The 24,361-nt window shown below is 41.1% G+C and overlaps 2 protein-coding genes across 3 annotated transcripts in view; one reads left to right on the plus strand and one right to left on the minus strand.

Annotated features, from left to right (window-relative positions):
* The window catches only part of SUGCT (succinyl-CoA:glutarate-CoA transferase), a 374,021-nt gene extending 356,164 nt beyond the window's left edge, over positions 1 to 17,857 (minus strand). Inside the window, exons 1-6 of one of the 2 annotated variants that reach the window (XM_089532567.1) lie at positions 17,771 to 17,857; positions 7,997 to 8,048; positions 7,546 to 7,619; positions 4,661 to 4,746; positions 4,439 to 4,489; positions 143 to 263 (exon numbers count right to left, since the gene is read on the minus strand). In XM_089532567.1, the coding sequence (XP_089388693.1) occupies positions 143 to 263; positions 4,439 to 4,489; positions 4,661 to 4,746; positions 7,546 to 7,619; positions 7,997 to 8,048; positions 17,771 to 17,789 (403 nt within the window). In that variant the 5' untranslated portion in view covers positions 17,790 to 17,857. Of the gene's footprint in view, positions 1 to 142; positions 264 to 4,438; positions 4,490 to 4,660; positions 4,747 to 7,545; positions 7,620 to 7,996; positions 8,049 to 17,280; positions 17,413 to 17,770 lie in introns of those variants that run through there. The other variant, XM_089532566.1, reaches the window with a different exon arrangement.
* Positions 17,699 to 23,540, plus strand: MPLKIP (M-phase specific PLK1 interacting protein). The gene is made up of 2 exons (XM_089532568.1): positions 17,699 to 18,274; positions 22,111 to 23,540. The coding sequence occupies exons 1-2, from the start codon at positions 17,900 to 17,902 to the stop codon at positions 22,315 to 22,317; spliced, it is 582 nt and encodes a 193-aa protein (XP_089388694.1). The 5' UTR covers positions 17,699 to 17,899; the 3' UTR covers positions 22,318 to 23,540.
* The last annotated feature ends 821 nt before the right edge of the window (positions 23,541 to 24,361 follow it).

A 24,361-nucleotide genomic window follows, 5' to 3' on the forward strand; every position in this document is an offset into this window, starting at 1 on the left:
AACCACCACCCTACCAAGCAGCATAAAATAAAAAGAAAGCACATTTGTAAAAGGCACACCTTCAATTTGAAAAAATAACCAGACAGCACAAAGAAGAGCACTAAATATTTTAATCACTAAGCCACAGCACACATTTAGATACCTGTTATTGAACAGTAAACAATCTGAGGAGCAATCTTGTTAATGTCTTCATAACCCAGGCCCATCGCAGCCAGTTTTCCAGGGATGTAGTTTTCCACAAGAATATCAGAGACAGCTGAAAGCTGAAATAAAAAGTGAAGATGAGTCAGACTCTTAATGAACTTCCATAAATTCAGCAACTCAACTCCTAATTTAATTTAGAATTTCAATAAACTAGTTAATCTAAAAATTACACTTAAAAAGACAGTTCTGGCACTGTTGCAGTTCACACATCATACATCAAATGTGCCTTGCTACATTAAATTTTACACTGCTGAATAAATTATTTTACACCATAGAGTCATCATGTCTGCCTTGGAGGAGAACATCATGTCTGCCTTAGAGGAGGATCCCTTAGTAAATCTTCTGATATACTGTCATAATGTTACAATGTGGTAGTCATCCCTGCTGGTTCTGCTGGATCTGCCAGCAGCTTTTAGTACCATCAACCACTGTATCCTTCTGGGCTGATTCTCTGGGATGGGACTTGAGGTAACTGTTATTCAGTGGTTCCAATCTTTCTTGGAGGGGCAAACTCAGAAGCTGGTGCTAGAAGACTACTGTTCAATGGCCTGGCTGTTGGCCTGTGGGTTCCCTAAGGGTTCTATTTTGTCCCCCATGATGTTTTAACATCTACATGAAACCATTGGGAGAGGTCATCTGGAGCTTGGGATTCTTATGTCATCAATATGCTGATGACACCCAACTTTCCTTCCCATCTGGTTTCAAGGAAATTATTGACCCAATATCTGTTACCAGTAATGGACTGGTTGCAGGCAAACAAATTGAATCCAGACAAAACAGAGATGCTCCTGGTCAAAAGGCAGATCAGGAAATAGGGACTCCACCTGTGTTGGATGGGGTGACACGCCCCTGAAATCTCAGGCACGCAGCTTGGGTATTCTCCTGGACAAAGCTCTGAGCCTGGATGCCCTGGTTTTAGCAGTGGCCAGGAGAGCATTTGCACAGCTAAAACTAGCGTGCCAATTATGCCCATTCCTTGAAACCTCAGATCTGGCTACAGTGACATATGCCTTGATTACATCCCACAGGGACGTAGCCGGGGGGGGGGGGAGGGGGTTCTTGGGATCCAGACCCCCCCCCTTCCATTAGAAAAATGAATGGTGTGTGCTGCTGCGCTGCCACACCCAAGCCCCATTATAATGGTGGCACTTAGTCTGGACCCCCCCTTCCTAAAATCCTAGCTGCGTCCCTGCATCCCATTTGGACTACTGTAATGCTCTCTAAATGGGGCTGCCTTTGGAAACTGTTTGGAAACTTCATCAGGTCCAAAATGCCGTGACCAGAATGCTGACTGAGACCAGTTAGAGGGAGCATATAACTCACTTGTTAAAACAGCTTCATTGGTTATCTGTTTGTTTCCAGACACAATTCAAAGGGCTAGTCATGACCTAAAAATCCCCATGCAGTTTAGTTCCAGACTATCTGAAATACTGTTTTTCTTCGTACAAATCTGACAGAGTTCTAAGATCTACAGGAAGAACTTTCTCTCGGTCCCACCACCATCACAGCTCTCACTTGGTTAGGACACAAGAGAAAGGCTTTTCAGTGGCTGCTCTCACCCTCTGCAACACTCTTCTGTGGGGGGCTAGGCTAGCCTCTCCCTCCATTTCTTTTTGCCAATGGATAAAGCCGTTTTGTATTTAAATAGACTTTTAATATTTTTAATGCAGAATATCTTCTTATTGGGATGTTTGATCCATCTTTTTAACTTTTGTGTGCTTTTAAAATGATTTTATACTCTTTATGTAGTGATTTAAATTGTTTTTAAATTTTATTGTGAAGATTTTTACATTGACTCTGTCTAGAAGCTGCCTTGGTTCCCACTCTGGGTAGCATACAAATGAAATGAAATAAATAAATAAATAAATAATGTATAGAGCATGGGAAAGAATGTATATTTTTTAAGTTCACATTAAGTCTTAGGGTGCATCTACACTGGAGAAGTAATACAGTTTGATACCATCTTAACTGTCATGGCTCGATCCTACAGAATCCTGCAATTTCTAGTTTTGTGAGGCACCAGTTTCTTTGGCACAGAAGGTTAAAGACCTTGTAAAATTGCAAACCACAGGATTCCATACGATGGAGCTATAGCACTTAAAAGTGGCATCAAATTGCATTATTTCTACAGTGTACATACATCCCAATTGAGACTGAAATAGAATACTCAAACATACTTACAGCTAAAACTGGGGACAAGGACCTATGTAGCAAAAAAGCACTGCCCCCATCTCTGAGTACCCAGATATAAATCGAATAAGTTTGTCTTCTGGACCATGGGAGTTCAGTCCCTGTTTGCCAGTTCACAAGTACATTCTCCCTTCTGCATAGGTATATGTGCACATACTATTTTGTTTACAAGTGACCTGTTTTGGATTAGTTTAAACTGGCCAAGAAATCATTTTCTGAAAATATCATATATCTGGGCTGATTAGCATGAATACACTGGAACAAGTTTCTGTAAACTTGTGTCATCATATCAGCCATCACAAGCATTATTGCTCTCGCTTGTGGGTTGTTTTGTTTCACTTAAGACTAAAAAAGAAGCCAGGAAAACCCATATTCAAAAGGACAGCTGGAAACTAAAACAACAATAATGCATAACATTTATGAATAGCTTAGTTAGAAATATAGATTATATCTGCAAATGCATAACATAACCAGGGAATATTTTAATGATGTGAACGTTGCTTGAAAGAACACCATCATATGCAAGCACAGAATGGAGACAGTAGGTAATTACTCCCATATTATGAGAAAATTTGCTACAACAACATTTTGAAGTTTCTATTTGATTCTTAACATTCTGTATGTTGAACTAATCAAAATATTGTACTGCAGGGCTAAAACAGTGAAGGAGAACAAAATGAATACAAATCTTAGAGACGAGAAGGGAGCCTAAGGAATATTTGGCTGTATATTTAGTTTTTACTTCTTGGAAATCCACACTTTAATGATTTGATCATTATGGTATTTACTTGCGTTAGTCAGTCTATTCTCATTTGGATTATTCCACTTATTCTGAAGGACAACTTGGATATCTTTTGATACTGAAAGGCCATGATTGTCCACTGAGATTGCATTGGCTGCCCCACTTGTCTGTATCAGATCAGCAGACAAGTGGAATCAACAACTAAAAAATATCCCCACATGTGACAAGGCTTTGGAGCATCTTCAAGTATTTCAACTGAGGTGGAGAAAGCTTTCTCATTACCCAAAGAGTGAGCAGCCTATAGATAAACAGGTGGACAGAGACCAACAACAAGAACAATGCATACTATTTCTTTGGCTCCTGAACTATCTTCTTCTGCCTGACCCCTGAGAGAGTCAAAGAGTGATAATTCTACTTCCTTCTAGTCTTCAGACTTTACAGCAGTAGACAAATTCTGTATAGCAATTAACCATTCTTTAGGAAAACCTTATTATAGTAGTACTGGCTCCAACATGAAGCAGCTAAATTAAGGAGAGAGAGAAATCCATCATGCAGTGTGCCATTCGAATACATGTCAAAACAACAGAATAGGGTTTTGTTTTGTTTTTAATTTAAATCCATACTGCTTAATTATAACCACTTGCAATGGGTATGAGACATTTTGGAATGTACTTCTCATAATCTCTTGCCACTGACCAAAGTGCTTGAGTGGCTGGGGTTAATAGGAGCTGAAATCTAAAATATCCAGAAGACTAAAGGTTGCCTTTATTTACAGAGAATACATTCAAGCTCTTACAACCGGGGGTGGAAATGGTGCAGCCCTTATGCCATGTGCAACCTGGGGAGGAGATCCTCAGTCTCCTCACCTGCCCATATTTTTTTGGGTTAAAAACCGTGGATCGTTGCTCCAGAGGCTTCCAACAGGCAAATTTAATTACTGTTGTGGAGAACCTTTCCGCAGTTGAAAATGTCCCAAATAGACATTTTAAAAACAAACAGTGTTACAACTGGTTTAAGAAAGATGGCAAGGTGTCTTCCACAGGGTCATGGAAAGCTTCCGGGCCCTTCATGATGGTCCTTTTTTTAAAAGACCTGAACTATGCACATCATTCCACACTGGATCTGCAGAAGAGCAACCCAAAGGATCAAGTCATGGCAGCTTCCCCACAATGGATGAGTTAGAGAGAAGAATCTTACCAAAATCCTGACAAAAAAATTCACAATATGAAAACCATTTCGTCTTTATAGGCCCTTAAGCTGCAAACAAGACGTATCAATAGGATATATGTATTTAAAACATACCTCTTTAATGATCTTCACTCCCTTTGGATTCTTCAGATCAACAGCAATGCTCTAAATAATGATGAGAAAATGCAATACAATATTATAACACATTCCTGTTTATTTATTACTGTTAAAAACTCACTACACCAGCACCTGTTTACAGAATTGCTGCATCCCATATTTAATTTCTCTTAATATCAGTGTTATATGCCCATGTAAAAAGCAGGGCATCCTTTTTACCTTTTTATTTCTGTTTACACTGAGAAAATAAACGCTTTCATTTCCAACGAAAGGTGGTCCCCACGATCTTGTATCATCCCCAGTTCCTGTAAATGATAATGGCCTATGTAAGTATACTTTCAGCAGTGTCCTGTATGGCACTCCAAACTCTGTTATATATCATTTATGTATTTCCAGTTCACTTCCTCAGATCGTCATTATCAAGGATTCCGATTTAATTTGTCACAGAAAACTGATATAATTCAATGGAGACACATACTGTTAAGTCAAATAGGGGTACGGCTCCTCCTTTCTTACACAAACATTGGAAGAGTAAAGAAATTTCTATTTCCAATTTCTATGTATAATTTTGACAGCAGGACAGTGACGAAAGGTGATAGGAAGAAAATCAACTCATCTGAAATGTGGTGCTGGACAAGAGTTGTACAGATACTGTGGACTGTTAAAAAGATCAGTAAATTAGTCCTAGAGCAAATCAAGTCTGAACTCTTCTTGGAAGCCAAGATGACTAAACTAAGACTGTCATACTTTGAATATATCATGAGAAAACATGACTCACTACAAAAGGCAAGAATGCTTTATAAGGTAGAAGACAGTAGGAAAAGAGGAAGACTATATTCCAGATGGATAGACTGAATGAAGGAGGCCATGGTCCCGAGTCTGCAAGACCTGAGCAGGGCTGTTGAGGATAGGGTCCCTTGAGGGTCTCTCATTCATAAGGTCGCCATATGACAAAGTCTACTTTAAAGGAGTTAACAACAACAACATGAGTTTTTTAAAGCTTTATCTGTTTTATCCTAGTTGTAAGCTGCCCTGGGTCCCATGTCAGGAGAAGAGATAAACACACACACACACACACACACACACACACTTTTCTCCTGAGAAGAAATATTTAAAATTTAAAAATAAATAAATAATCAATAAATAATCAAACTGGGCTAATTATAACGGACACTTGATCTGAGCCCAACCATAACCAAACCTAAATGGTTAGACTTTTAAAAAAGAAAACTCCTGCTTGGAAGAAGTTGGTAATTTGTTTGTTTGTTTGTTTGTTTGTTTTTGCTTATCATCCAATGTGATTTAAACCATACTATGTCAACAATGCCCTTCAACACTCTGCATTGGGCTAACAGGCCACTCCCTGCATCAGAGGATAAATGGACACAAATCAGACATTAAGAATGGAAATACACAAAAGCCAGTTGCAGAACACTTCAGTCTCATTGGGCATTCCATCTCAGATCTCAGAACAGCAACCCTTGAACAAAAGAATTACAAAGGAAAATTGTAAGGAGAAATAGCAGAATTTGAATCTATCCATACACTACAGTCCATTAACAATGGGATGAACAGATATATTGATTTACTGGCACACTATACACATTCCAACACTATCTAACCCCCCTCCTCATAAGAGCGGTGTTGACCAGTTCATTACACACACACACCTCTGTTTCTCACTCTATATTCTAATACTCATTCATACAGCTATCTATTCCTGTTGCTCACACAAACAGCTGATATAGATTCTCCATTCTAAACATGCATCTGAGGAAGCAGGCTCAAGTCTATGAAAGCTCATGCTACCAACTTTCTTTCAGTTAGTCTCAAAGGTGCTATAAGATTTCTTTCGTAGGCTAACAGTTAACACTCTTAACTGTTAAACTGTACTAACTCAGTCAGGCCATATGCTTTTTGCATAAATATTCTCAGGGATGAAACACAGTGGTAGACAAACAGTGTAGTAATGAATGCAATTCCATTGCATAATGTTATAATTTGCATATTGTTTCATTTGCATATGATACAGATTATATAATATGCCGATTATGTTATCCAGATTTGAAAAACTGAAAATGAAGAATTTTGTCTATCTCTAAAACAAAAAGAGTGTTACAGCATCAAAACAAGTCACACTGTAAAATAAAAGATATTGGTCACAGCCGAAATAGTTAAGTGTGTTTAATGCTAAATATCTCAGGGCCAGAGCAGATAGGCAAGGTAAGCATGCGCCAAGCCCATGCTTTCCTGGCCCGGTGCTCATGTGGTTTGATCCCTGGGTCAGTGTAGGGATGGGTAGCTGTTCAGAAAACCATCCCCATGCTGATCCAGGGACCTAGGATTGGTGTGCCACTCCTTACCTTGACTGCTGATCCATCTGACAAGCCCCCAGTCTGTATCTGATGTGGAAATGGGGCATCTGTCTGCTTCAGACATGTCAACTGGGCGGCTTCTCAGATACTCACCAACCATTAAAGAAAGGAGCGCCAGTGGGGAAATAAACAGCTCAATTTTGCAGCAGAGTTTCAAGGAAACTCTGCGCAGAACCAGATCTTTTTTATCCTAGGGTAAAGGCTATTTACCCCGGGATCAGGCCAGATCCTCCAAATCTATTCTAAACAAGCAAGAGAGGCCTGCTCCTGCCACTGATGTCTTGGCCTGCATTATCTAAACTAGACGTGAGGCCTGGGTGAAGTTGGGCTATTTAGCCCTTGAGGACAACCCTTAAACAAGCTTAACACTGTGTTGGACTGTAGCCATTATGTGTCTTATACAGTGCGCCCACATCATACGTGGGCGCACCTTTCGCAGCTTTCAGCATACACTGAAAGCTGCACTGGGAGAAGGGGCAATGTGTCCCATAAGGAATAATGGGGTGCATGCCCATGGTGCATGTGCACCGCCGCACTGCCACGCCACTGCATGCATGAGCCCATTCATTTAAATGGTGCTCAAGCATAGGCGGAATTCCCTTTATGCTGAGGGGGGGTCCAGAACAGATCCCTCGCATAAAGAAAGGGCGGACTGTATGTCTGTCTGAGAGGAACATGAGAATGCCAGGAAGACTAGGCATACAAATGCACACAGCAAAATCGGTTTACCTGGTTTTTCCACTTTAATTACTTCACCTCCAAGGTCTCCTAGATTCATAGTAGCAAATGGTCCAGCAAGTACTCTGTAAAGTTAAAAAGTAAAAAAATAATTGTCCCAAACTAAGTATTTTTTTTAACTACAGTTTTAGAACAATTGCGAACTGTTACTTCCTTGGTCACTTTCAAGGCTGAACTGAAGACAACTTTGTTTACGGAGGCATTCCATATTACTGATTGTTAATTGGTTGTGATGCTTATGTTTTGATTGTATGCCTGCTATATTATTTTAGTGATGTTTTAATTTTGTAATATTGATATTTTAGACTGTACATCATTTCGCAGGTTTTTATTCTTATTTCATCTTGATTTCTACTATGTAAAGTGCTCTGCAAATCCTACAGCACTCTATAAATAAATGTTAACAACAACAACAACAACCACAGACAAAGAAAAGACAAACCTTGTTAGGTCAAGGATCCGTATGCCCTCCAGTGGCTTCCCAATATTGGCACCTGTGCAAAAGCAAAATAATAATAATAATAATAATAATAATAATAATAATAATAATATAATATCATCAGTCCTTAAGAAGATGCATTGTTTGTTATGGAAGTAATTCCTGCTCACCTTCAAGCAAACTTCCCTCAATGTATAGAACAGATCAACAGAGAAACTATATCAATGATATGACAGATGACATTATCAGTGATGAAAACTCTATACTGTATAGCAGACTTGTTTCTTCTACAAGTGGTCTTGCTTCCCTCCTATGGAAATAGAGGGGTTTTTTTAAATAAATAATAATTCTGCCATCCTTTGGAACAATGTTTTTGTTACACATGTTAATGTTAACCCACTATTAGAATATACTTTGCATAAAGCTGCCACAAAAACTATGAAATGAGAAAAATCTTTCTTCCTTATCCAAAGAAATAGAGCTGAAAGTGTACAGTTGCTCCCTCTTTCAAAACAAAAAAACAACTTAAAAATGTGATATCTTCCACGGAAAAAGGTAGCACTGTAACTGTGTGAGCATGCCTGTTTTAAGTTAGCACAACCAGAGGCAAAAGAAGCAGGATTCCTGCACTTACCTTTACTTATGGTGTAGAAAGTCCCATTCCCCCCCCCCGCCCCATTAAATGTGCTAGAACCCTTCCCTCTTTTATATCTGGCCACTCTCTGTAGTACTGGAATATTCACTCATCAACTGACAATGGCCATGTGCTGATGATGCTACGATACTGTAAACTCTTACTTAGGAACAAGACCCATTCAACTAAATGGTACTTGCTGCTGAGTATTGAGAATACTATCTGGTAGTACACTTGAACTAATTTTCCAACTCAAGTAAGAGTTAATAGGGACTTAGGAGATCTAGGTTCTAGTCCCCACTGAGTCACGAAACTCATGGGGTGAATTTCCACCTCTCCTAGCCTGATCCGCCTCATAAGAGTATAGTGAGGGTTTTTTAAAAAGTTTTTAAAATGAATTTTAAAAAATAATGTAAAGGAAGAAAAGGGCGCAAGAAAAAAGGCAGGTAAGAGAAATGCATAAGGTGCTATTGTAGGCTATGGCTATACATTAATATAAATTGAGCATAGGTCCAAAAAATGTTTACTTGTCAAGCTTTGTGTGGGGCTAAAGCAAAAGTGGGAATTGTACAGCCCTCCAGATGATGTTGAACCGCTGCTCCTTGCATTCCTCGGCTGGAGTCCCGTATGGAAGTTATGTCTTCATAAGTAGATTTACAGAAGTGGAAATTAGAATTGGGCAGTTTCATAATATCCATATCCACTAGAGGGCTGCTGTTACATTTGCAAAACCAGCAAGGTAGCTGATACACAACAAGATCAATGCAAAATGGGATAGATACACAGTGGGCACCAGTGGGCATTGAGCACCAATGCGCATTGATCTTGTGCATCATTCACCAATGTACATAGGGCACTCTTACCACTCCACAAATCTACGCAAATCACTAACAGGGCTTTTTAGCTCCTCTCCTGCTTTGCTAAATATACATAAATTTGTTGTTGTTGTTGTTGTTGTTGTTGTTGTGTGCTTTCAAGTCATTTCCAATTTATGACAACCCTAAGGTGAAACCTATTATGGGGTTTTCTGTGGCTAAGAGTGTGCATGACATGCCCAACAGTTTCCATGGCCAAGCAGTGAATTAGACACTGATCTCCAGAGTCATAGTCCAGTATTAAATCACTACACCATGTTGGCTCTACACAGTAAGTAGAAAGTGGTATAGGATCCCTGCATTCATAACTGCCTATACTGGATAAGGTTGCTGGGAGAAGCATTCATCAGAACCTGGACACAATCCCCACACCTGGGACAATGCAATAAAATCTCCCTACCAGCAAAAGAAAGATGATGAAATCTGTCTTTCTGACTTTGGAGTATGAGACTTTTCACTAAAGTAATAGTATGCAGGATCCAACCATCAGTTACATTCCAACTTGCAGAAATGTAATGTAAAATTAAAATATCACTGATTTTTCCAATACAAAATTAACATGCAGCAATAACCCAATTTAGGAGTAACCACTAGACATGTCCACATCTAAATCTCTAAAGATACATTACCTGCGTTACTGATTATCTGTATCTGCAACAATTAGCTGGAGCAGCCTATTTCTTTCTTTGAAAAGGCATACAGGTGTCTAATATGCTGAAAACATTGCTTTTTTCTGAACCATTGCAATTTTCAAACTAAAAAATGGCTAAAACCGTTTCTATTGGTTGGTTAGCTCAAGACAATCTAACTATCTCTACTACATTATAGTCACTTGGTGGGTATGTGGGGTTTGGACTGCACCAGGTGACAACCTAAAAGGGGGGGGGGGGGTGACACTGCTGCTTCTCAAATGGCTGCATTTTAACAGAAATGGGATGTGACATTCGCCTGTATCTCTTTAAAATGTTGAAGAGATGGTGTGAGTGAGGTGAGGCTGAGTGGAGGGAGAGAAAAAAAGGCCCCATTTAAAAAAAATTAAAATGTAATTTAAAAAATATTTTTAATTAAATATTTCTTTAAAAACATCACATTTTACCAAATTTTCACTTCAGCCACATGTAACTATGTATATGTAAACACATTTATTCTGCGCATACGATAATGTAATGTAAAGGTATAATTTTAATTTTACTATTTGTTTATGTTGTCACAACTGTTACCATTACATTCAGTGATATATGGAAATTATGATTTATGAGTAAATTAGTACAAAAAGTATTACTAAGGATTGGGTATGGTGTGGTATGGAAGGTGGTCAATGGAGGGGGGTGACACCAGGAGTTGCCACACCAGATGACACCAACCCTAGTGATGCCACTGACTGCAGTTTTAACATCAAATTCACTTTTTTCCAACATTTGTAAACTTCACTTTCTGGTATCACTTTCTCTAAGGAAGCAGTTAGTACCTCCAAGTCAGCATAATAGCTGTTGAGGCACTCAAAGCTGATGAACCATATTTTCACCTCACTAACAGTGATTTTTGCCTGGTTTAGGAATAATTAGAGATAAAAGCTTTACAAAAGGAAGTTGGAAAAGAGTCAGACTCAAAAAACGATTAGATACAGAGAGAAAAGCCTAGGAACCAACTCTAAACATGATTCATGAATTTCATACCAGTTGTCTGGAAAACCACCTGTAGCTTGGTCTTTTCCATCTTTTATGGGCCTGTTACGGACTGCCAAAATAAAGCTGCTTCGGGTCTCTTTGGAGGCATGCTGTTTAAATGATGCATGGGTCCTAAGAGTCCGGAGGTCGCGCCAAAGCCACACTCCATTCCTAAGCACTGGAGTGCAGCTTTAGTGCAGCTTCCAGATTCTTAGGATGCATGCATCATTTAAACAGCATACCTCCAAAGAGACCCGAAGCAGCTTTATTTTGGCAGTCTATAACGGGCCATGGTTTCATTAACTAACTGAAAAGCAGTCTTAATCTATTCCATTTTTGAGAGATTGACTTAATACAGGTTTTGCTGTTCTTTCCAAGACTTTCTTCTGTCAAATTCTCAGTTTCTTCTCACAAGAGGCATAAGCTATAATTTTCCTCTTCATGTATATTTTACATTAGGTGTGGGATAATTGTGCCATGTGGGCCACATGCAACTCACCAAGTGTTTTTTGAAGCCCACTCAAGACTCCATCTTGCATTTCCATTTTTTAAAAAGAAAGTTTTGTGGTAAAGATAACAATTAAGAAAAGCCTTAAAGGGTAATTGGCAAAAGCAACTGGTTAAGTGTCTCCTGCTCCAAAATACGCATGACAAAATTCACAACAGAGGTTACTTCTGTTTGCAAGTTTGCACAAATGTTTCACTAAAAATGTGGCAACGTGGCCTTGCTGTGGGTGTGGGAGCTAAAATTGGGCTCAGTCACATTATCCACCTCTACTTTACATGCATCCCACTTGAAGCACATTAAAAGTATGGATCTGCATAGTTAATATAATCGTCTTGGGGTTCAGACTGTTTAATTTAATTATTAATTAAATGAATTAAAAATAAGATGTAATTCGCTTGTATAACAGGACAAGAGTGACCAATGCACACTTGCGCACTCGTGTGCTTTGCAAAACAATGTGTATCGGAACATTTTGCCAACTTTGATACATAGCAATGTAACAATAGCCATCTATTGGATATGGACATTGTGCATATATTGATGCATATATAAATCCTCTTAAGGATTCTACAACAGGATTCCAGTGAAAAAATCTACCTAATAATGCTGCAATGACTTGTTGTCAGTGGTACTTGAGCTTATTTTCCATACGTATACATTTGGCCAGCAGCCTTTTAGTGACATTTGTAAGTGCAAGTCCATTTTGTGCTTATGTATTTGTTTGGTCATTGCATATGCTGGTATTCTCTTCCTCTCTCTGGAATGTCCAAAGCCCATTCATGATATATTGTGCCGCAATAGCCATTGCCACCACTCAGCCATTACATTGCTGGTAGAGAGCAGCGGGGATTGGAGAAGCATCTGCCTATAGCCAGATGAAACAGTCTGTGGAGACTTTGGAATATCCCAGGGAGGATATAGCAAATATTCTCTAATCTCGCCAAAGCTCACTCTCTTCCTGCAACAGAATAGCTGTGGGGGTGGCTATCAATTGAATTGTCATCAACTGTACTTTTACATTTTCCACTTCTAAAATCACATATATCAAAGATGGAGAAGGTGTGATGCTGAGCATGTTGCTAAATTACAGATTCCATCATTCCTGAAGACGGATCATGCTGGCTGGATTTCTGGGAATAGCTCCAACGTCTGAACAACCACACATTTCCCACACCTGATGCATACAGCAATAGCAATACCAACAGCAGCTTCATTTATATATTGCTTCATACTGCACTAAGCAGTCTCTAAGCAGTTTACAATGTGTAAGCTAACGGCCCTCAACAAGCTGCGGACTCATTTTAGCAACCTTGGAAGGATGCAAGCTGAGTCAACCCATAGGCCCTGGCTGGAATTGAATTCACAACCTTGTGGTTTGTGAGTGGCTGCAGTACTGCACCACCAGGTATATAGTACATAATCCCCATATATGTAACTGTGAAAAGTTATCTAATAGATTTGTTCATCTTTAAGGTACTACAAGGGTTTTTTTTGTTTTTGTTTCTACTGCAACAAAACAGTGCAGCTACCTCTTTGGAAATTGTGAGATGGTAGTTACATTTTACCTCAGTTAGCAGGCTATCTGAAAAAAGACACAGATTAAGAATTAGCCAATGTGGTTGAAAAGTAATGCTTTTATTGCTAGCAGGTTAATATACACACACTCATTTCCCCCTCAGTTAGAAATAGTCTCACTCCTGAAAACTGCAAGATGTCCTGCTGACTTCTTGTGAACTGCAGAGAAAACGTGAAGAAAATAAAGCAAACAGTAAAAACTAATAGAGAAAAGAGAAGACTATAACTAGATTTAAGCCAAGGAATATGGGTTCGTAGCACCACAAGACACACATAAAGGGGAGAGGGAGGCTCTAGGACAATGGTTCCCAAACTTTGGTCCTGTGTGTTTTGGACTCCAGCTCCCAGAACCCCCAGACCAATGGCCAGCATTCAGAAATTATGGGAGCTGAACTCCAAAACATTTTTGGAAGACTAGAGTTTGGGAAGCACTGCTCTAGGACATAAAAGAGAGAGGAGAGAGGGACGAATGGCAAATCCACAGACTCAAGCAATTAAGTTGCCTGTACTTACAACTACAGCCAGAGTGGTACTGTATAGTGGTTTGGGCATGGGACTACGGTTTAGGAGATCAGGATAGTCACACTCTATTAGCCTCAGACGATAAGGACAAATTCCGCCAAGAAAACCCTGTGATAGGTTTGCCTGAAGGCTGCCGTAAGCCTGAAATGATTTGAAGGAACATAGCAAACTTACAACCTCCAGTATTCCAGTAGCATTGTGAACATGCTGGTAGGTCTGCAATTAAAAGGTATACTTGTCCCTCCATATTCACTAGGGTTAGGTGCACAAGACCCCCATGAATATGGAAAAACCACAGATAACAAAAATGCTACATTTCTACCTGGGAGAACACCTCTCTAGGAATCTCTAGGTCCTCTAGTGCAACTCTGTGAACACCTGCCAGATATGGGCCAAAGAATTGTGCTGGAGGAGCTACCAGTGCCTACTAGAGTATTCTCTCTAGGAATCTCTGGCCTGTTACAGACTGCCAAAATAAAGCTGCTTGGGGTCTCTTTGGAGGTATGCTGTTTAAATGATGCATGCATCCTAAGAATCCGGAAGCTGCACCAAAGCTGCACTCCAGTGCTTAGGAATGGAGTGTGGCTTTGGCGCGACCTCCGGACTCTTAAGACCCAGGCATCATTTAAATAGCATACCTCCAAAGAGACCCCAAGCAGTTTTATTTTGGCAGTCTGTAACAGGCCTCTAGGTCTTTCAGTGCAACATTTACTTAAAGTTGACCATAGAGTTGCACTGGAGGACCTAGAGATTCTTAGAGAGAAAATATTAATCAAATCCGTGAATAATCAAAGCCGCAAATATGGAGGGATGAATGTACTTGGAAAGCGTTTACCACTTGTAATCTCAGAAGTCCTACGGATTGCCAACAGTATGCAATATCTATATAGACTCAAGATAGATCAGATTCAGTATAAAGTATGTGTATGTATTCTTATTAATAACCATAGGCCAATTAAGCAGTTGATGTCTTTAATAATTAGCATCCCTGTCTGTGGACAGGTGGGAGATATACACCTACAAAATGTGGAGGTCTAAATCTGCATCAGGATTCTTTTGTAACGTATGGCTTTACATTTCCGTTCCAGCCCCATTCACCATTGAATACATATTAATTAATTGAATTAATTTGTTTTATTTATATACCGCTATTCCAAAGATCATAGCGGTGAACAGCAAGTAAGCTAATTAGCAAGTAAGCTAATTTGCCCCCAACAGTCTGGGTACTCATATTCTATAATGCTTCTGAGAATCCTAACTTGGAAACAAATCTAAGGTTCAACTATAAGCCCTGTGGCATAAATCTGGATTTCAGATAAGACATGTGTAGTTTGGGGTGGAAACACATAATTGGTGTGATGCATTTTTATTTGGAAAGCGGGGAATGATGATACCTAAAATTTCTTAGTACGTTGCTCAACATAACATCCTGGAACATGTATCACTGCACCGTAGTTAGTATGAAAGACACTGTAATAGTCTTTTTCTTATAGATTTGGAAATTCTTTGTATGTAAACACAATCTGAAACACAATTATTGGGGGAAGTAAGGCCCCACACAGACAGGCCAAAATAAAGCTGCTTCGGGACACTTTGGAGGTATGCTGTTTAAATGATGGCACATGTCTTAAGAGTCCAGAAGCTGCACCAAAGCTGTGCTCCAGTCCTTAGGATTGGATTGTGGCTTTGGTGTGGCTTCTGGTCTCTTAGGGCGCATGCATCATTTAAATAGCATACCTCCAAAGTGGCCCGAATCAGCTTTATTTTGGCCTGTCTGTATGGGACCAAAGTCTGAAGGGGACATGGTTTTTTTAAAAAAGGTTGAGAAAGGTCCAAAACACACTGCATAAATAATCCGGTTTGAGCCTGTTTTAACTGCCCTGGATCATTGCTAGGGAATTCTGGGAATTGTAGTCTACTTTGGCCCCAGAGCCCTCTAACAGAGAAGGCTAAGCGTCTAACAAACCTACAGCTCTCAGGACTCCCTAACATTGAGCCAAGGCAGGCTAAGCGGTCTCAGGACTGGATTGTTTCCGCAGTGTGTTTTGGACCAAAGGCTGCTCAGAGGATAAAGTCACAATTCTTTCTTAGGTACCAGTTCCAGAAACAAACCCACCTCAAGTTACAGGACTTTGTGTGTCCTTTGTGTATTAAGCAGAGAGTGTGGGACTTCTCTTAAAAACTGCATTCATTATGTGAGGGCAAAGAGAGCACTCTGACTCTATACATGTGTGTGTATGTATATATGTAAATATGTGTGTGTGTGTGTGTATATATTTGTTTATGTGTGTGTGTGTGTGTATGTATATAGGTGTATATATATATATATATATATCTGTGTGTGTGCATGTATGTGTATGTATATGTCTGTGTGTTTGTATGTATATATATGTGTGTGTATGTATATATGTAAATATATGTGTGCGTGTATATATATTTGTTTATGTGTGTGTGTGTATGTATATGTGTGTGTGTGCGTGCATGTATGTGTATGTATATGTGTGTGTATATGTGTGTTTGTATGTATATATATGTGTATGTATATGTCTGTGTATGTATATGTGTATGTACGTATGTATATAGGTGTATATGTATGTGTGTGTATGTATATGTGCATGCATGCATGTATGTGTATGTATATGTGTGTGTATATGTGTGTTTGTATGTATATATATGTGTATGTATATGTCTGTGTATGTATATATGTGTGTACGTATGTATATAGGTGTATATGTATGTGTGTGTGTATGTATATGTGTGTGCGTGCGTGCATGTATGTGTATGTGTGTGTATATATGTGTGTTTGTATGTATATATATGTGTGTGTATATGTCTGTGTATGTATATGTGTGTGTACGTATGTATATAGGTGTATATGTGTGTGTGTGTGTGTGTGTGGACATACTGTCTATGCATATATGTGTGTGTATATGTGTGTCTCTGTGTGTGTCCTCAAGTGTCGCCTGGTGCCAAATTTCTTTCGGTTTTCTGAGACAAGGAAAAGAGGGTCTCTTGCCAGCTCCTTCCTCTGAGAAACAGCACCGACCATTCACTGGCGGTCTCCCACCCAAGTCCTAACCAGGGCCGACCCTGCTTAGCTTTCCAAGATCAGATGGAGTTTGTTGTCTTGAGGCCTTAAAAGGAGATCCGCGGTGACCGTTTCCTCCCCTCAGGCGACATCTGCACTCCAGAAATAACCCGGTTTGACGCTTCTTTAAACGGGCATGACTACGTGCTATGGAATTCTGGGAATGGTAGTTCCGCTCCGGTGCCAAAGCAAACTACCATTCCCAGAATTCCGTAGCACGGAGCCATGCCCGTTAAAATCGGTGTCAAACCGGATTATTTGTACATGCCAAACCAGAGTGTGCGTGCCTTCTGGACTACACCTCCCACAACCCCTCAGTCACAAGCCACGCTGACAAGGAGGATTCTGGGACCTGTAGTCCAAAACAAATCCCTCTCCTCAGCCTGCCTTGCGAAGGAAAGACGGCAAAAGCGGCTACCTGGAGGGGGGCCCCCGGAGATGCCAGCCCAGGGAGGGAGCCCCGGGGCCCGAGGGGAGCGCAGGGGGACCGGGGAGGGACGGAAGCCTCCCTTGAGGCGGAAAACGCCGCCGCTGCTCCTTCCCAGCATCCCTGAAGCCCTGACCGAAGGCGGCAGAGCCACGCCCACCCGCCCTTTTGGACTACGGTCCAAATTCCCCCCCACCGCCTCCGCTACGCATGCGCAGCACTCCGCTCCTCGCTGAGATGCCGGAGGGAAAGACTACGCAGGCGCAGGATTGAAGCCCCAGCAGGAGAGGAGGAGGAGCTTACACTTGGCCACGCCCCCTATTATGAGCTTCTCCGGCAAATTCCCCCACCTCCTCCTCCTCTTCTCCGCGCATGCGCAGCACCCCACTCCTCCGCTTTTAACACTTGAGAAGGGATGCCAGAGAGAAAGACTGCGCAGGCGCATGGTTCAAGTCCTAGCCGGGCAGGAGGAGGAGCTTACGCTTGGCCACGCCCTCCATTATGAGCTTCTCCGCCGAACGCGTGACGTAAGGCGTTGTTTAGAATCTTGGTCCAACCGCCGCCAGAGAGAGAGGGGCCTTGAGTGCCGTCGTCTTCCTTGGAGGCCGCCATGTATCGCCAGAGCTACTGGCCGCCCACTCCTCCCTACTCCGCCTGCGCTGGGTTTCGGAGCCCTTCCCCCGGAGGCGCAATGCCGACGGCCTCCCCGCAGTTCGGGCCCCGAAGCCCCCGCCACACGCCGCCTTACGGGCAGCGCTCCAGGCCTTACGACGTCCCCAGCCGCTCCCCGCGCTTCCCTTCTCCGCCGGAGGGGCCCCACACGCCGCGAAGGCCCCACAGCGCCAGCCCCCGATACGCCGGTCCCAGAGGCAGAGGATGGTCCCCCGGCGGCGGCGGCGGCGGCGGCAGCGGAGGCTCCCATCACCAGCAGCAGCAGCAGCCCTTCAAGCAGCCCTTGTCGGGGGGCTACCAGAGATACAGCCAGGTAAGAGCCCTGACCAGCTCGAGGGGCTTGGACCTGTTCAAGGAAGAGAACGCAAAACACATTGGTTCCTATGCCTCTCTCTAGGAATGTCTAGAGCAGAGGTTCTTTTGGACTTCAGCACCCAGAAGCCTTTGCCAGCACGGCCAACGGCGAGGGAACCTGGGAGATGGAGTCAAAAGTATCTGGAGGACCAGAGAGAGAGAGACACCAGAAACTGACCATAGAGTTGAATGGGGAAGTTCCTAGAGGGGAAACGCCGCTCTAGGCATTTGTGCGCCCTCCAGCCTGACTCTATGGTCAGCTTTTGGCAGATGTTGGCCATAGAGTCGCACTGGAGATTCCTAGAGAGGTCTTCTCCCTGGTGAAAAGAGTACAGTTGTCCCTCCATATTCGCTAGGGTTAGTTAGGGGAACAAGACCCCCGTGAAGATGGAAGAACCGCAAATAACAAAAACACTGTTTTTACCTGAGAGGACACCTCTCTAGGAATCTCTAGGTCCTCCAGTGCAACTCTGTGGTCAATGTTCAACATACACTGACCATAGAATGGCACTGGAGGAGCTACAAATGGTTTTTCAATGCAACGTTTAGTTAAAGTTGACCACAGAGTTGCCCTGGAGGACCTAGACAGTCCTAGAGAGAACATATTAATGAAATCCGCAAATATCAAAGCCACAAATATGGAGGGATGGCTGTAGTGGTATTTTTGTTGTTTTGTTGTTGTTGTTGTTTGCAGTTCACGGGGTCCCTTCACCCCTGACCCCAGTGAATGTGGAGGGACCGCTGCAGATGGTTTACTACAGTTCCCTAAAGTTGCCAAGCCCTGAACTGAAAGTACAACGAAAGCCCTACGCCGAAAGCTGTGGGCGATGCACCTTTCTCTGAACCTCTTGATGTGTGCCGTCAAGTCTTACTTATGGCGACCCTGTTATGGGCTTTTCTTAGCAAGATTGGTTTGGGAGAAGGTCTGCCTTTGCTTTCCTCCGAGGCTGAGAGAGTGTGACTCGGCCAAGTTCGACAAACGGCTGAGCTGAGATTCGAACCCTGGTCTACAGAGCCTTGGTCCAAGGCTCAAAGCACTATGCCACGCTCTTGAGCAATTCCTGCTCATTTCAGTGAGGCAACACTGAAGACTTCCACATCCAGCACTCAAACAGCCACTGTCTTGAGCTGCAAGATCTGGTAGACTGAGGAGGTTACCACACTACACTCCTATAGTGCTGCTGTTCCACTTTGACTGCTCTGGCTGCCTCCTGTTGCATTCTGGGGTTTGCAGTTTGAGGAGGGGCCTTTAGAATTCTCAGCCAGAGAGCTCTTAGGCCTCACTGGACTACAAACCCCAGAATGCAACAGGAGGCAGCCAGAGCAGTCAAAGTGGACTCTAAGGGTGTAGTGCGGTAACCTCCTTAGTAGTTAAAACTGTCTGCTTAATATTTTTTGTCACTTTATTCATTAACACGCACTCCTTATTGTATTATTTTGATTATGTTATGGTCTGTATTCTATTTCCTCTTACTGTAACCTGCCTTGATCCGTAGGGAGAGGCAGGATAAAAATAAATTATTATTATTATTATTATTAAGCACATTGACTAGGGAGCAGAACGCATTTCTTGCCTTGGCTTCTAATTCTGCTGTCGCTGTGGACAATTGCTTTTATTAGTACACTTAGATATTGAGACATCAACAAGCTGTTAGCTTAAACATCATGCACATTTAGCACTAAGAAAAGCGTTCTTATTTTCTAAACCAGGAATGGATTTCTGGGCCCTTTTGGTCCTATTTTGGGGGTTCAAAAGTCACTAGGAAATTTTGTGAGGTGCTTGAGGCTCATAGGAACAGCCTGGATGACCAGATTTGCACCTGGTTCAGATCTTAAGAAAATATCAAGGTACTGATATTTCTTTATATAGATATTTTGGCTCTTCAGTTTGGCTTGCATGTGTTTTGTTGATTTTGGGAAGCAGTCCATCCTTTTTAAAATATGTCCATATAATAACAAAGCATTTTAGAAGAATGAGGGGTCTTTGGGTGGAAAATAGCTTTATTTTGTGCGGCAAGGTGCAAGCAGAGCAACTACAGTAGGTGACTTGGTCAGCTGTTACTGTATCAGTCACCTGTTGGCCCCATAAACCTCATAGGATTCTCATAGGGAAGAGGGTGACCAGTTCCTTCTTCTGAAATACAAACTACAGCGCCTGGTATTTATTGGCAGTCGCCCATCCAAGTAGAAACCAGGGCTGACCCTGCTTAGCTTCCAAGGTCAGACTGCATCAGGTGTATTCACTTTCCTTCTGCCAGGGAGAGAACTGGTGGATTTGAGTGACCTGCCAAAATTCTCAGCTTCAAAATGCAACAAGGTTTTGTGATTCTTGGTGTATGTCTTTGAGTCATTAAAGGCATACTTATCGAATTTGCAGATGAGACCAAATTAGGAACTATAGCTAATACCCAAAAGGACAGGATCAAAATGTCCTTTATAGATTAGAAAGCTGGGCCAAAGCTAACACAATGAAATTCAACACAGAGAAATGTAAGGTATTGCACTTAGGGCAGAAACATGAAATGCACAGATATAGAATGGGGGACACCTGGCTGAACAAGACTACATGTGAATGGGATCTAGGACTCCAAGTAGACCACAAGTTGAACATGAGTCAACAGTGTCATGCAGCAGCTAAAAAGGCCAATGCAATTTTAGGCCGCATCAATAGAAGTATAGTGTCTAGATCAAGAGAAGTAATAGTGCCACTCTATTCTGCTTTGGTCATACCCCATCTGGAATACTGTGTCCAGTTCTGGACACCACAATTCAAAAAGGACATTGAGAAACTGGAATGTGTCCAAAGGAGGGTGACTAAAATGGTGAAGGGCCTGGAAACCATGTCCTATGAGGATCGACTTAGGGAGCTGGGGATGTTTAGCCTGGAGAAGAGATGGTTAAGAGGTGATATGATAGCCCTGTTTAGATATTTGAAGGGGTGTCATATTGAGGATGGAAAAAGCTTGTTTTCTGCTGCTCCAGAGATTAGGACCTGGAGCAATGTATGCAATCTACAGGAAAAGAGATTCCACCTCAACATTAGGAGGAACTTTCTGACAGTAAGGTCTATTCGACAAGCCAAAATGAAGAACCAAAATATCTATATCAAGAAACTGTAAGGCTGGGGTATAAAGTTGTGTCTTTTCTTGGAAGTCAGAGAAATCCGAGAAGTCATCTGAGAGGCAATCCCTCTGTGACAACCAGTCATGTATATTATCCAGATGAGCCTAGTGGGTTGGCTGTTGATACTTGCCATAATGACCCAGAGGAATGTTTAAGGCTAATGTTCTTCTGCAACCCGTTTTGCATCTCACCAAACCACTTCATCCTTAGAGCAGCATGAAGTGGAAACTGGAGCACCCTAATGTGAAATTTTGTTTTGAAGGTGAGAAGATCTTTTGTTTACTATAGACCTCCTTTAGGCCTTTGTCATCTTGTCTTTTTTCTTGATTTTTGCACTCATTTTAGCAAAATTCTAATTACACCTTTAAATTGAAGCATGAGGTTTTTGTACATGGATAGCTAGTAATTAACTTCTGCAGCCAAGCATTGTCCAGCAGTGCTGGGCAATAACTCAGTACTTGAACATTGGCTATACTGACTAGGGATGAAAGGAGTTGTAGTTGTAAAGGTACCAGGTTGGGGAGGTCTGAATTTACCTTTGCAGATAAAAGTTTTAAGAAAGAAAAACATATATGAGTTCAAAACATCTGAGCACAAAAGGTAAAGGTAAAAGCTTGCATTTTAATTTAGACTATTTTCTTATCTTTTGTCTCATGGCTTTATTTCTTAAAGGGTTCACCGAGGACATCTACTCCCTTTGGTATGCGGCACGGCAGAGAGAAAAGAGTGCCCAATGATGATGTGGAAAACTATTACAAACCTTCAATGCTTGAGGACCCATGGGCAGGCCTAGAGCCGATATCTGTTACAGATGTTAACCAGCAATTCAGCAGTAAGCAAACAACGTACACTGGTAAAAAGGGACGATATTTCAGTTAATTTTTCTATAAGTGGAATAACAAGCTTTGAAAAACTGGGACATGTTTTAAATCTTCATATTTAAAATAAAGAACAATGAAGGACATGGGTATACTTCTATTTCAATTACCCATAATTTTTATCCACCCATTTTTACTGCATCATCTATTTTTATATGGGGAAAAAAGGAAAGAGAACGTAATACTCCTGTCTAAGTAGAACGGAGCTTCCAGCAATGAAGAAGAAAGTATTCTTTAGTCACCAGCGCATTAATTTGTGACAGTTTCTGATATTTACTTCTTCTATGCAACATTACGTAATGTTTACTGTTGTAAATTTATTGAGAAAGTGGTATCTTTTATGTTAGAATGTTTTTAGAACAAAGACAGATTTGAACTGAAGTAAATGCTTTGTAACACTTACACATAATTATCATAGGGACAATACAGACGGTGCCAAAGGAGCAGCTTCTGGCCGCCCCCGATCCAACATTTTTCTAGCTCAAAAAGAAGAGGCAGAAAGCCACTCCTTTTTGAACTGGGGAAAAGGCAGCTTTGCCGCCACTGCTTTTCAGCGTTTCTGGGTGCAGTGCATATAAACTGTAGTCTGAATTACAGCTCTTACTGCTGGTCTGTTTTGCTCCATACTTCACTTAATACAGTTGAAATTCCATGTTTCCTGTGGTTACTTGTAGGCTATACAAGTTTTTTGTATGCTATCTTGTTTGTATACAAAACGAGAAATGAATTCAGCAGGTTTGATATGTTCTCTTCAGAAAGTGATTTGTAACTACTTTCATGTTTTAAGCATTCCTTTTAGAAACTAAACCTTAATAGTTTTGCGCCAAAAGACCACCTTTTACACTGAAGTTGACCCCATAAACAAAAATCACTTATTTAAAGTTAAAAGAAAACTCTTTAATAAGGAACAGTGTGTACCTAGTGGCAAGTCTATAATTTTGTATGTCATAATTCATTACCTCTCTGGATTTATTAAACGACACTTTTTATTAAAGCAATTTAAGAATTTAATATGACAAAATTCAAGCTTCCTTTTATCAGTAAAAAGTATCAGTAAAATTATTGCTCAGGGAATTAATCTTGAACTCTCGGATTGTTTTTTTCACTACATTTCAAAAAGGGGATTAAAACTCTTTATAAGAAAGATAGTAAGTTAAAGAAAAATTCATCTATTTCATTTAATGGGGAAAATGCTGAAGAATAAATTTAGTATTTTTAGCTAAACCTAATGACTTGTTATGTTTGGACTTATGAATCTTCAGTTAACTAGAACTGTAATTTTTAATAATAATAATAATAATAATAATAATAATAATAATAATAATATATCCCACCCCTCTACAAGATGCAATCAGGGTGGCTTAAGAGTTTTTTAAAAAATACATAAAAATAAAACAAATTTAAAATATATATACATACATACAGCAAACTATAGACCGTGACTAAAGTGCGGTCGGAGATCTTAGAGTTCTTCTGATGGCCGGAGAAATTATTCGGGAAAAGCCTGTCGGAAGAGATCCATCTTTATAGCTTTTTTAAAGCTGTTTAGGGTGGTAATTTGATGGATCTCACCTGGAAGGCCATTCCACAGTCTGGGCGTGACAGCTGAGAAAGTCCTTTGGGAGGTTGTGGACAGCCTTGTTTTATAAGGCTGTAGCAAATTCCTCCCTGAGGATCTAAGTGTGTGGGGAGGATTATATGGAAGGAAATGGTCCTGAAGATAGGTTGGACCTAAGCAATTTAGGGCTTTAAAGGTGATAACCAACACCTTGTACTGGGCCTGAAAGCTAATAGGCAGCCAGTGAAGTGATTTTAAGATCAGTGTTATATGGTCTCTTCTGGATGTACCAGAGACCAGTCTGGCTTCCATGTTTTGAACTAATTAAAGTTTCTGGACCAAGCATGAGGGTAGCCCCATGTAGAGTGCATTACAGAAATCAAGGTGTGAGGTTACCAGTGCATGTCTCAAGGTCCCTGACTTCCAGGAAAGGAAGCTGATAACAGGCACTCCTGACCGTTGCATTCACCTGGTTTGTCATGTGAAG

The sequence above is a fragment of the Sceloporus occidentalis genome, unplaced genomic scaffold, assembly GCF_023333645.1.
Source record: "Sceloporus occidentalis isolate IW3139 unplaced genomic scaffold, rSceOcc1.0.p SCAF_7, whole genome shotgun sequence".
NCBI classification, from domain to species: domain Eukaryota; kingdom Metazoa; phylum Chordata; class Lepidosauria; order Squamata; family Phrynosomatidae; genus Sceloporus; species Sceloporus occidentalis.